Genomic DNA, 13,123 nt, shown 5'->3' on the forward strand with positions numbered 1-13,123 from the left:
GCATCCCAGCACACCACGTGCCTGTTCTTGCCGTTTCAACAGAGAGCTTCAAAGCAGAGTTGGCGTGTGTACAACAGGCAGCTGCACAAGGGTATGGACCTGCAGCACCCAGCTCCTTGTCAGGAGAAGGACACAGCTCCAACACACATGGGCTTTTCACCAAGAGGAGCCAGGGCCAGAAGGTCCTGTGGTAGGAGGTGCTGCTCACGAGGCCTCTGCAGTCCTCTCCTGTACTGACAGCAGCAGATCTGAGAGCCGTTTGCTAGAAATCCCGGTGACAGAAGCCAAAAAGGAATCACCTTCCCATTCAAATCCCCAGATGCACACCCAGGGTGGCTAATTGCCCAGGTATCCAGTGTCCCAGGGGCTGCCAACTCCTCTGCTTCCCCGCCAGCACCCCCCTGCACCTTCCCGCGGGCTGCCCGCTCCCAGGTCAGCCACTTGGCCGGGCTGCTTCTGGAAACACCCGTGTCCTTGCGTGGCTTCAGCCCTGCAAGGAAATGTGGGGATAAGACCTGAGCGGTTCAGTTTCCAGCTGCAGGCGGCTGCTGGAAGCACTCAGCACCCAGCTGGGTCCCCCAGCGCCCAGCTGCCCCCTGCACCCCACATGCCTGGATGAAGACTCATCTTGGATCAGAGGCAGGTTTGGCAGCCCCCCTGTTCCCATTCCCACTCCCATTCCCAAAGCTGGGCAGGTGCTGAGTGCCCCATCCAGCCCCATTCCTGTGGCAGGAGCTGCTTGGCAGCCCAGTCCTCCCGGTTCCTCCAGCCCCAGGGGGATCGGGTCCCCAGACGACGCTGCCCCCAGCCCCCGGCTGACTCCAGCCCCCAAGCAGAGCCCACAACCCAGCTCATTAGGGCCTGTTTGCAGCCTGCGGGCAGAGGATTTCTGGGAAGGCATTAGCGGTAACGAGGATGGCAGTGCTGAGAGCTTTTTAATCTGCAGGAGCCACGTCTGCTTTGTGCGCATCCCCACGGCCAGTAACGAGCTAAATGAGGCAGCCGGCCACTCGCTGGGCCGCTTCCAGGAAAAGTGGGATCGTGGCGGGGCGGGGGGACAACACGGGTCTGGGGCTGCGCCCCCAGCTCCACGCTCCTGGCCCTGAGCAAGGGTGAGAGTGGGCGACGGAGATGCCTGTGAGCTGGGCAGGAGGGCAGCGGGCTGGGAGCCTTTCCCATGGCGTGACCCACGGGGGACGCAAAGCACGGGCCGGGGGCTCTTCCTCCCTCCCTGGAACTGGCCCCAGCGGGCGGGCGGCTCATTTAGCTCGTTACCGGCCCTCATTACCGCTAATGCCCCCCACCGCCCCAAGCGGGCCTCAGTGAGCCAGGCTGAGGCCGCTGCCCGGAGGCGCCGCTGCCCGGAGGTGCGATGAGCATCGCCCCGGGCTCAGCCCCGGCGCACGGGGCCCTTTAAGGCGCGAGCCCGGTGCCGCCTGACGTCAGCGGGGCGGGCGCGCCCGGGCAGCCGCAGCCCCGGCGGCTCCAGCTGCGGCGGGCGGTGAGTGCGGGGGGCTCGGGGCTGCCCGGGGTGAGGGGGGCTGGAGGGGGGCGTGTGGGGGCGACCAGGGTGCTGGTTAGCTGGGGACTGGCAATATGGGGGTGCCCGGGGTGCTGGAGGTGGGAGTATGGGGGTGACAAGCGTGCTGGAGAGCTGGAGGCAGGGGTATGGAGGAGCCCAGGGTGGTGGGAGATTGGAGGTGGGGTGTTGGGGCGCCCAAGATGCTGGGGAGCGGAGGTGAGGGTATTGGGGCGCCCAGGGTGCGGGAGACCTGGGTGTAAGCATATTGGGGTGCTCAGGGTGCTGTGGTGCTGGACACCTGGATTTGGTGGTATCAGGATGTCCAGGGGTGCTGGGGAGTGGAGGTGGGGGTATGGAGGTGTCCAGGGTGCTGCGGACGGAAGGTGAGGGTATTGGGGTGCTAGGGTGCTGGGGACCTGGATGTAGGGGTATTGGGGTACCCCAGGGTGCTGAGGAGCGGAAGCAGGAGTATTGGGATGTGCAGGGACTGGAGGTGGGGAGTCAGGGGTGCCCAGGGTGTTTGGGACAGTGATGTCCTGGGGGTCCTGGTGTCTGCGCTGCTTGGGACCTGTGTCAGGGGTGCTGGGGGACATGGTATTTGGGGGTGCCCTGTCCTCCACCCCCCACATTGCTCAGCAGCTCCCCCTCCAACAGCGCCGGATGCCCGTCGCTGCCTGACACCGCCGCCATGGCCGGGGCGCAGGGCTGCGGCGAGGGGAAGATCGCGGGGCTGTACGACCTGGAGCGCACGCTGGGCAAGGGCCACTTTGCGGTGGTGAAGCTGGCGCGGCACGTCTTCACCGGGCAGCGGGTGGCCGTCAAGGTGATCGACAAGAGCAAGCTGGCGGGGGAGGCGGCAGGGCAGCTCCTGCAGGAGGTGCGCTGCATGAAGCTGGTCCAGCACCCCAACGTGGTGCGCCTCTACGAGGTCATCGACACCCACGCCAAGCTCTACCTCATCCTGGAGCTGGGTGACGGCGGGGACATGTTCGACCACATCATGCGGCACGAGGGCGGGCTGACCGAGGCGCGGGCCAAGCACTATTTCGCCCAGATCGTCCACGCCATCTCCTACTGCCACAAGCTTCATGTGGTGCACCGCGACCTCAAGCCCGAGAACGTGGTCTTCTTCCAGGAGCAGGAGGTGGTCAAGCTCACCGACTTTGGCTTCAGCAACCGCTTCCAACCCGGCAAGATGCTCACCACCAGCTGCGGCTCGCTGGCCTACTCAGCACCCGAGATCCTGCTCGGGGATGAGTATGATGCCCCAGCTGTCGGTAAGGGTGGCGGGGTGCGTCCCTGGGGACGTGCCTCCCTCATGTCCCTTGCCCGGAGCATGGTCCTGCTGGCGGGGTACCACCTCACTTTTGGCCCTTTATGCACCCATGCCCTGGTGGCACTGCTGTCCCTGCGAGGAGGAACCCCGTCCTTTGGGTGCTCAGCTGCCCAGCCGTGCCCTGGCACAGGGTGGTTCTCTCCGCGGTGACCATCCCTGCACCCACCGAGATCCTGCAGATCAATGGTTCATGCCAGGGAGGGAGAAAAGCCCGAGCAGGCTGCAAGCCTGGCGTGGCATCCACTGGGGCTCAGGAGGAGCAGCGTGAGGGTGCAGCTGCTGGCAAGCCAGTGCTAGTGATTATTTGGAGGGGTGATGCCGGAAGGAAACTTGCTCAGGATGCTGCTGTTTGGGTGGAGGAGCTCCAAAAGTTTCCTTTGCTCCATCCCTGCGCTCAAAACTGCTTCCTTTCTGTGGGTCCCAGCACCCTTCCTCCCCTGGCCAGGGTGCAGGGGTGCTGGGGAGACCATCCTGGGACACAGGGAGCTGGGCTGGGGGCACCAAGAGACTCTGCTGGGACAGAGGGGACGTGGGAGAGAAAGCGGGACCTGAGCCAGCTCTGCCGGAATTAAGGGCAGGAAGATTTAGCAAAACAAAACACAAGCCCTTAAAGGAAAAAGCCCAGCATTGGCTCAGGGAGAGGCGGTTCCGGAGCTGAAGATGGGGATGGCTTGTGGAGACGGCAGAAAAGTAAGCTGGTGGCGCTGCAAAGGGAGATGACAGGAGAACAGCGGTGCAGATGAGAGATTTTTCAAATGCGGGCACTTAGCTTAAGAAGCTGAAGGTATTAACAGAGAGCCCTGGGGTGTGCTCAGCATCCTCAAAAAGCGCTTTTCCAGATTTGTACTCAGCAGGAAGAGCAGGTGAAGATGCCGCTGCCTCTGTCCCTGTCCCCTGGGCAGGGCAGTGATCCCGCTCTGGCTGGACTCTGTTTTGGAACTGGGAAGCAGAGTAATGACATTAAACGGGTGGGTGACCGGGGAGGGGATGGAGCTCGGGGCTGACCTGGGAAAGGGGAGATAAGATCAACTATTTTGGTGAAGCCCCTTGAGACCTGCTTGGATGTGGGGATGGGGAAGGTCCTTCCCCACCTTGTTGGGGCTGTTGTCCCCCTGTCCATGGGGCAGGATGTGGGAGCATCCCAGTGAGCACTGGTCTCTGCTGGATCGGCACTGGGGGGCTGGTGGGGTGGCCCCCCCAGGGTCCCTGGGATTGAGGCTCTCTCCTGAGCCATGGTGGGTGCGACCTGAACTGCTGCTGCTTCTTGCAGACATCTGGAGCCTGGGGGTCATCCTCTACATGCTGGTGTGCGGCCACCCCCCCTTCCAGGAGGCCAACGACAGCGAGACCCTCACCATGATCATGGACTGTCGCTACATCGTCCCCCCGCACGTCTCGGCACAGTGCACGGAGTAAGCACCGCTCCCCCCGCCAGCCCGCCCCGACTCACTGCCCCCCGGGGGTGGGTGCCTTGTCCCCAGGGGATGTCCCTGGGAAAGGAGGGTAAAGTTGCCGAGTTTGGGGTTTGCCTGCTGCTGCAGGACTGCAGCATCACCCCTTTCCCCCATCAGTCTCATCTCCAGGATGCTGCAGCGTGACCCAAAGCAGCGAGCCTCCCTGGAGCAGATCGAGGGCCATGCGTGGCTGCAGGGGGTGGACCCGTCCCCCGCCAGCCGCTGCCTGCTGCCCCTCACCTCCCACAAGCGCGTGTCCGAGGAGGAGCACGAAATCATCCTCCAGGCCATGACATGTGGGAACATTGCAGACCGGGACACCATCCAGGAGTGAGTGACAGGGCGGGATGCCAAGGCGGGAGCCGCTGCGAAGGGCTCTGGGGGTCCCACCGAGCGTGTCCCTCGTGCGGTGATGTGGGTCCCTTGGTCCCGCGCAGGGCGCTGGAGGCCGACCGCTACAACCACATCACGGCCACGTATTTCCTGCTGGCGGAGAGGATGCTGCGGGAGAAGCAGGAGAAGCAGGGCCACCGCCTCAGCCTCGTCTACAACCTGGCCAAGGAGGTGCAGAGCAGGTGAGCCCCCCCCATGCCAGCCCGGGTTCCCCAGTGTAGGGCCCTGGCTGGTCCCCTGTCCCCTTCCTCGCCACAGCCCTCTCAATGCCCAGCCGGGTACTGACACCTCCATCCCTCCCGTTTCTCAGGACCAACTTATCAGACACATTCAGCCCCGCAAGCAGTGCTGGTGGCCTCTCGCCCTTCACGGAAGCATCAAGTGGCCTCACCACGAGCCCCCGGCTGCCCCCCGGAGGGGACATTGTTGGCCGGCAAACCCCTGGGACCCTGCTGAAGGTCCCCGCCGTTGACACCACCATCACCAAGAGCACCCCGGCCCTGCAGCAGATCTGTGAAGAGGAAGAGGAGGATGAGGAGGAGGAGGAGGGGAGACCGAGCACCATGGAGAGGAAGAGCAGCTCGCTGAACCAGGAGCAGATGCGAGCCTTCCTGCGTGCCCACCGCCCGCCGGGCCGTGGGGAGGTCTGGGGGCCGGGGCCTGAGCTGGGGGGCCGGGGTGGGCGCCCCGGGGCAGCCTGGGCTGGGAAGGGAGCGAGTGGGGGCCGGGGTCCCCTGGTGGCACGGGGGGATGGAGCTGAGGTCCCCAGGAGGGGGAAGAACGTGGAGCTGGGGGGGTCCTTGGCAGAGCCACCCAGGGAAAGGGGAGACGCCTCCCTACCCCAGAGTGGCCCTGCTGGGGTCCCTCGGGCACAGGGGGCAGAGACAACCCCCACCACCCTCCCGGGTCCCATGGACAAGTCCCCAGGGCCCACGTCACCCGCCAGCCCAGCCCGGCGGTCAGTGGAGAACTTAGGCCTGGGGGGCACTGAGGGGGGTGCAGAGAATGTCATCAAGCTGGACCCGGGCAAGAGCAAGGGGGGCAGCCTGCGGGACAGGCTTCTGCAGTTCCCGCTCTGCGAGAAAGCCCTGGCCTTCAAAATCCGGCCGGGCTCCAAGGAGAGTCTCCTCTCCCTGGGGCAGTTCAACTGCTGCCATGTCATTTAACCCCTGGGGCGAGGGTGCTGGAGGGCAGCCGCTCCCCCCTTTGGTCGTGCCTGTGCCCCGCGGAGCAGTGGCCATGGGGTTGGTGGGGGACGCAGTGACCCTGCTTTGTCACCCGTGGTGGCCGCCCTGCCGGCACCCACCCCGGACACCCGCTGCGGTGCCTGGGGGCTGGGCTGGGATAGACCCCCAGGACGGGACTGCCCGGCACGGGGGTGAGGTGGGCTGGGGTCTGTCCCTGCACCCACCGGTGTGTCCCCAAAACCCCGAGGCTGCTGGGGCAGCTCATGGCCCCGCCAGGGTTCGATGGACCGTGACGCATTTTTTTAACTACTAGAAATAATTTTTTTAAATAGTCTATTTTAATGTAATTAAATAGAGATTGCTATATCCCCCCAACCCCTCCCGGGACGGTGGTTTCCCCACCAGTGCCCATGGCCCCCCGCTGTCCTGCCCGCGGTGGCCGTGTGGCCATCGCTTGTCTGCCTGCAGCCCCCCCGCGGTCCCCCCGGCCGGGACCAGGCACCGGGTGTGACCCGCGGCCCTCCCCTGCGCCTCCCCCGTAAATAAGCTTCCTATTTATTATCTCTTTGTTTTCTTGCTGGCAAGAAATGAATGACGACGGAGGCGTGGGCCGAAGCTGTGCGGCACACGCGCGTGGAAAGGATCGGAGCCGCTGGGAAACGAAATTCGTCGGTTCAATAATAAAATAAGCTCATGGGTTGACGCGGCTGCCACATCTCGTTGCAAAAACACCCCCGTCCTCCAGTCCTGCAAAGGCCGGGGCACCGGGGGTGGCTGCACGGGAGCATCTGCCCGGGCCCGGGGGGCTGGTTTGGGGACGCAAGGGGCACAGGGTGTAGTGGGAGGGGGTTTCCCTGCCCGGGGCTGTTTTGGCCCTGCCTGGTTGGTGTCCCCGGCCACATCCCTGTCCCCGTGGAGGGCGAAAGCAGCCGCCACCACAGCCCCTTCTGGGGGAGTGAGGTCTGGGGGAGCGCGGGGTCCCCCAGGGGTTTCAGCCTGTGCGTGGATGGGCTCTAAAACGGAGCTCCCGTGGGGCACAGAGGGGAATGAGGGCAGGGGTGGGGAACATGCAGAGGCGCAAGGAGGGCCTGGCACATGCCGAGGACGTCGCCCACCTCGGGAGGGGCTCTGACCCCCACCGCCGGGCTGGGGGCAGGAGGCCCCCCCTGAGCCCCCAGCCTCTCTGCCATGTACTCATGTTCTTCTATCCATCCCATTATCTCCCTCCTTTAACATCCCCCTCGTGTGGCACAGGGTGGCTGGAAGACAGCGGCGCCCTGTGGGTGTCAGAGGGATGGAGCCAGCCCAAGGAAGCCCCTTCTTCGCTCCTAAAGCATAAAACCTTCGCCTGAACAGGGGCTTGAACCCTGGACCCTCAGATTAAAAGTCTGATGCTCTCCCAGCTGAGCTATCCAGGCTCCTGGTAGGTCACTCGGGCGGCATCCCAGACAGACGGCAAGGACCCCACCTCGCTGCGGCACCAGCGGGACAACCTGCGGGGTCCCCAAATCTCTCAGAGAGACCCCTCAGAGAGGCGGCTGCAGGGCGCGTTTCGCCCCTCTTCCTCTCGCCCTTTCTGTCCCTCCGCGGCCGCCGTCAGCCCAGCCGGCGGGGGGCGGAGCCTCCCGCACACCCGGAAGAGCCCGGTGGTGACCACGTGGTAGGTGACCACGTGTTCGCAGCACCATGGCGTCGGCCCCCAAGCGGCGCAAGGTACGGGGGGACACGGGCCGGCACCGGGGGGGCCGCCGCTCCGGGGCCCCCACCCGTGTGCGCCGGGGTCAGTGCCCTACTGCAGCCGGGGGGCTGGGAAGAGCTGACCCCGGCCCGGGGGGGAGCGCTCCGGTAGCGGCCCCGCCGTTCCCTCCCGCCCCCCGCGCTTCACCCCGAGTTTTCTTCCACCCACAGACGGCTGCCGGGAGCAGCGCCCGGGGGAAGGGCAGCGCCGACCCCCTCTCCGGCTTCCTGGCGTGGTGCGGGCGGGCCGGGGTGGAGCTCAGCCCGAAGGTGAGGCGGGGCCGGGCGGGGCCGGAACCCCCCGGGCTCCCCTCCCCATGTCCCCTCACGGATCGCCGCTCCCCTCTCGCCCAAGGTCCGGCTGAGCAGGGAGGGCGCGGTGGCGGGGTACGGCATGCTGGCCGCCGAGGAGCTGGAGGCCGGAGAGGTCCTGTGCACCGTCCCGCGCAGCGCGCTGCTCTCCCAGCACACCTGCTCCATCCAGGCGCTCCTGCGGGAAGGTGAGCACCGCCTCGGGGCTGCTCTGCCTCTGCTTGCTCCAGAAACTGGGGCTGGGATCAAGGCTAGGGCTGCTGGTGCCCCCCGCTCTGGGCCCCCATTACTTAGTAAGGGAGCCTAAGGCCATACGAGCAGAGAGGAAAGCTCATGACTGCAGTATCTCTGATTTTTAAGTGACAGCCACCCAGAGGCGGGTGGAACCACCCAGACTCTAGTAGGAAAAAGCAGAGTTTCTTTCTTGCTAGAGGGACCCAGAGCCTGGGGGTGAGGACAGTAGGTGAGGGGGTGCAGGGCCTGGAGCGGGTTCTGCTTCAGCTCAGGACAAACCCAAGCCAAACAGGAATTAAAGCAGAACTCCCCACCCCAGGCTGAAAACAGGTGGTGAGGCCAGAAGCTTCATTCTTGGAAGACTTGTTCTCAGAGGGAAAGACTACCACCTCAGATCAACTTACGTTTTTCTCCACCATCTCTGGTTCCTCAGGCCAGGAGGCTCTGCAGAGCCAGTCCGGCTGGGTGCCGCTCCTGCTGGCCCTGCTACATGAGTACACAGCCAGCAACTCCCCCTGGCAGCCGTATTTCTCTCTCTGGCAGGACTTCAGGAGCCTGGATCACCCCATGTTCTGGTAAAGTGAAGCCAAGTGGGTCTGTGGGGTGGCCTGATGTGACAGCTGAGTGCAGGCACAGTCCAGGGGCTGCTGAACGGGAGCCCTGGGGTTGGATGTGGTCCTGCTGCCAACTCCATCCCTCTGTCCTAGCCCCATCAATGGCAGTAGTAACCTGAGGGACCCTCCCAGGCATAACCAGAGAACAGGAATCTGTAGAGCACTAGAAAGTTGAGGTTTTGAAGGAAGGAGGAGTTTATAGACCCCTCTGAGGCAGAGAGAGATAAACATGCTGTTTTTCTCACAACAGGCCTGAAGAAGAGCGAACAAGGCTCCTGCGGGGCACAGGTATCCCAGAAGCTGTAGACAAAGACCTGGCCAACATCCACCTGGAGTATAGCTCCATCATCCTGCCCTTCATGGAGTCCCACCCCAACATCTTTGACCCCAAACAGCACACGCTGGAGTTATACACGGAGTTGGTGGCATTTGTCATGGCCTACAGGTGAGAAGTGAGAGCTTTGCTCCAATAAGGAGCAAGGACAAGGAGTAGGATCACAGGAAAGATTATGGGCTGTGGTACTTAAAAGGTTGCAGTTGCACAAGAATCTAAGTATAAGGTGAAGTTTGCCCTGTGCTGAAAGGTGTAAAACTGGCTTGTCTTCATCTCCCTTCTCTTAGCTTTCAGGAACCTTTGGAGGAGGAAGATGAAGATGAGAAGGGGCCCAATCCTCCCATGATGGTGCCTGTAGCAGATATTTTGAATCACGTGGCCAACCACAACGCCAACCTGGAATACTCTCCTGTGAGTGCACAGCCGCTGTGCTAGGCTCGTCCCGCTCCGGTTCCTCTGCACTGCAGGGCTGTTGGGAGCAGTGCCACGGCAAGGCCAGCGCTGCACCCCAAGCAGCTCTGCTCACCTGCCACCCAGCCTGGCCTGCATCTCCTTCATCTGAAGCTATTTTGCTCAACATACTGCCCTGCTGCAGGCCTGGCTTTAGCTAGGAAGAGCTTAGGTCATCTGAGCCTCTGAAACACCTTGTTTCTGAGCATGGTAGATCACCGCAGCTCTGAGAGCCTCTCTCTCCCTGCTTGCAGCAATGTTTACGGATGGTTACAACACAGCCCATCACCAAAGGGCAAGAGATCTTCAACACATACGGGCAGATGGCCAACTGGCAGCTCCTACACATGTACGGCTTTGCAGAGCCATACCCGGGCAACACCAACGACACGGCCGACATCCAGATGGTGACAGTACGCAAGGCAGCGCTGCAGCGTGAGTGGCACCCGGAGCCACTTTGGGAAAGGATGGGGCGGGTGATCTGTGTTAAACAGGGATGAAGGGTGACATGAAAAATACACTTGTTCCGCAAACACTTCAGGTGTTGGGGCTACGCCTCAGCTTTCTGGCTTCTGTTTGCCCCTCTCCATTCACCATCAACCACTGCAACCTGAGTGGGGTTTGCAGCTCTGCTGTTCTTCAAAACAGGTGCCAGAAGCGAAGCACAGCAGCAGCTGGTCTCAGAGCAGTGGGACTTCTTGTGCCAGCTTGAGATGGTGGGGGAGGAAGGTGCCTTTGTGCTTGGCTGGGATGAGGTGCTGACAGAGGAAGAGCTGTCTGTGACCCTGAAGGTAAGCACTGCTCAGGGGGAAGAGCTTCACAGGGAAGAGCACAGGTGCAAAATGGTTCAATGAGGGGGGAACAAGCATGTAAAGGCGTTTTGGTACTAACAGTCCTGCTGGAAAAGTAGTAGGAGGGTGGTTGCCCAGCTCTCAGTACTGTTGGTCATCTTCCTTTCCCGAACAAGCCATCCATGTATACTTACAGACCAGCCTGGACTGGCTGTGGCTTCTGCTGTTCTAGAGAGCTCTGCACCTTTGTAGGTAGCAGATGGGATGTCCTTTAAGACTGTTTCCATCACCCAGGTTTGCTGTTTGAATGTTCTTCTAACCCACAAGTTATTTGTGATGTCTCTTAAGCCAGCTTTACTCTCACCTTTAGTGCAGCTGAGGAATAACTCACCTGCACCACATGGCCCTAAGACATCCTTCTCTAGAGAAGAACACCCAATGTACTCACACTGCTGGTGACTTGTCTCTTTGTCTGCATCATTACAGGTGCTGTGCATGTCAGAAGAAGAATTCAAGGAGTATAAGGAACAAGATGGCTGGGAAGACGACAGTGAGGAAGAGGAAAACTCCGTCCTTTCTAACGAGGCTCTCTCCAGACTTAAAACCCCTTGCAAGAAGCTCCTTTATGAGAGTGTGCTGCTGACCCTGGAGTCCTATGGGTCAGACTTGAAAGCAGAGCAGGACTTGCTAAATAACAAGGAGATTTATGAGAAACTGAGTCGAAGGGAGCAGCAAGCTTTGCATGTGCGCTACGGACAGAAAAGGATCTTGCATCAGCTGCTAGAGCTGGTACACTAGAAACCTTGCTGCCCCAGGAATGAACTGCCCAGACTGTGTGTGGGACAGGAGGGTCAGCCTCTGGCCACCTGTGCTACAGCAGTGAGAACAGGTGGCAAGATTGAGTATGAGCCCACTTGTCCCTCAAATGGCACATGGCTTTTTAGCTACCTCTACATAAACAATCTTCCACAGCACAGAAGTGGTTTTGGGTGGCCTTATTTTACAATGAGAGCTCTGGAGCACAACTGCCACCTTCTGCTGGAGGACTTAAAGCCCAGACCTCCTAATGACTGTTTTAGGAAGGTAGACATACACTGCCAGAACAGCAAGTGCGTTCCCTCATTCAACATCAGAAATTTAAGGCAAGACCCATTCCTCGTCCCAATCCAGCTGGTAGCTCTTACAGAGGTTCGGCGTAAACATCTGGCAGAGGAGATGGTGACAACACTAAACTCTTTGACTACACTTAGTTGATGCTGAGCACTTTAAGACTACAAGTGCATCCCTCTGGTTTTCATGTAGGCTCAGTATAGCAAGATATTTCCCTGAACTCAACCATTGCCCTGCATCATGTTTAGCTACATTAACATTTTTTCCCCTCAGCAGTTTTTGCGTGACAAAACCCTGGAGGTTTGGAGGACAAGCTATATTTAATAAAGATAATGTTTCTTAACTCAGACAGTGCTGTCTACTTCAACAGGATGCAAAGCCCCATCTAAGTGGGGAATCTTTGCTGCTGCTGCAGTTAGAAGTATTGCCAACAAGCAGAACCCAGACTGTACTCATGATGACACAGGTCAGCTGCAGCCCTGCCCGCACTGCTAGGGGCCATGGTGGTTTAACAGTACTGAAGGCAGCTTTTTTTCATTCCCCTTTTACAGTGGTGTAACGCAGTGGCTGTTTAGAGTCCCGTCTGCCATCTTAGTGCTTCTCTCCCTACAGCAGACTAGATTTCAAACTACAAAAGTTTGGTCTTCATTTCTTAAACATGAGACGCATTATACCCAGGGCCTCTGCTGACACAGACGCTGGGGGAGCTGATACCAGTACCATTTGCTCTGACGGTACCAGCTGCAGGCTCCTAACCTGCCAAGAGAGGATATGAAGTGCAGTGGCCTCCTCTCCATCCTACCAGCCCAACTCATGTTATTGGGATCTTGGCTGAGTCCTGTCCACCTTCCACCCCCTCTTTACACCAGCCTAAAAGTTCTTAAAGCCTAAAGGGAACCAGCCACATACAGCAGCATTAGTACAGAACCAGAGAGATCTTTGTGCTGAGTCATTAGGACAAGTCAATAAGCTCTGCATATGGTTTGCTAGAGTTAAATTGCAGAAAAATCAATAATCCCATGGCATCTGGACTAGATTAAAAAAATCAGTTGCTGGCAATTCTCTGTATCCTAACCCAATACAGGAGGAAGAGTAAGCTGGAGCTGCAGAACACCAGAAGCAAAAAATTCAAACTTCAAAAGGCTCAGTTTCAGCACAACTGCTGACCTGACAAAGAAATGCCCGGGAATTGCAGGAACTGGCAGAAGACTACTCCTTGGCACACAGGTGACTGAGAAACACTGCCTAGAGACAGATCAGGAATGGAGAATTCCATTTGAGCTGCCATCCACCAGCACAGTTGGCTCAGCGGTCCCTTGGAGCTACTTACTGCTCTGTGCAAATGCACAGCCAGGTATACAGTCCCTTAAACCTGAGCAGGATGTCCTGACCTCTCCACCCATACAACAGCAGTCAACCAGCTTTACCAAACTAGTATTGTTACATAAAAAGAAAGCAGTGAAGCTCTATTTTCTAGTGTCTGCTACGTCACAATGCATAGGCTACAGGAGTTTGCCGTTCTGGCAACACTAAAGCCACCTACCCTTAGGACAGCTAATTAGCAACACCTTGCACAGATCCTGGCTGAAGTGAACTATCACAGCAGGGTGCAAGTGGTGAGAAATGCAGCTGCTCTGCTGTCTGTGCCT

The 13,123-nt window shown here is 59.8% G+C and overlaps 2 protein-coding genes and 1 non-coding gene across 3 annotated transcripts; 2 read left to right on the forward strand and 1 right to left on the reverse strand.

The window, feature by feature from the left end:
* Positions 1-1,468: 1,468 nt before the first annotated feature.
* LOC135992029 (SNF-related serine/threonine-protein kinase-like) lies at positions 1,469-6,583 on the forward strand. The gene is made up of 6 exons (XM_065640951.1): positions 1,469-1,501; positions 2,177-2,799; positions 4,129-4,270; positions 4,430-4,642; positions 4,750-4,887; positions 5,016-6,583. The coding sequence occupies exons 2-6, from the start codon at positions 2,211-2,213 to the stop codon at positions 5,869-5,871; spliced, it is 1,938 nt and encodes a 645-aa protein (XP_065497023.1). The 5' UTR covers positions 1,469-1,501; positions 2,177-2,210; the 3' UTR covers positions 5,872-6,583.
* Positions 6,584-7,237: 654 nt separating this feature from the next.
* Positions 7,238-7,310, reverse strand: TRNAK-UUU (transfer RNA lysine (anticodon UUU)). The gene has a single exon. It is a non-coding gene; the product is annotated as a tRNA-Lys (tRNA).
* Positions 7,311-7,566: 256 nt separating this feature from the next.
* On the forward strand, positions 7,567-11,783 carry SETD6 (SET domain containing 6, protein lysine methyltransferase). The gene is made up of 9 exons (XM_065641059.1): positions 7,567-7,605; positions 7,801-7,899; positions 7,985-8,129; positions 8,609-8,750; positions 9,040-9,234; positions 9,411-9,534; positions 9,828-10,008; positions 10,222-10,364; positions 10,851-11,783. Exons 1-9 carry the CDS (start codon positions 7,579-7,581, stop codon positions 11,160-11,162), a joined length of 1,368 nt encoding a protein of 455 aa, XP_065497131.1. The 5' UTR covers positions 7,567-7,578; the 3' UTR covers positions 11,163-11,783.
* The last annotated feature ends 1,340 nt before the right edge of the window (positions 11,784-13,123 follow it).

Source organism: Caloenas nicobarica, chromosome 9 (genome assembly GCF_036013445.1).
Source record: "Caloenas nicobarica isolate bCalNic1 chromosome 9, bCalNic1.hap1, whole genome shotgun sequence".
In the NCBI taxonomy this organism is placed as follows: Eukaryota; Metazoa; Chordata; class Aves; order Columbiformes; family Columbidae; genus Caloenas; species Caloenas nicobarica.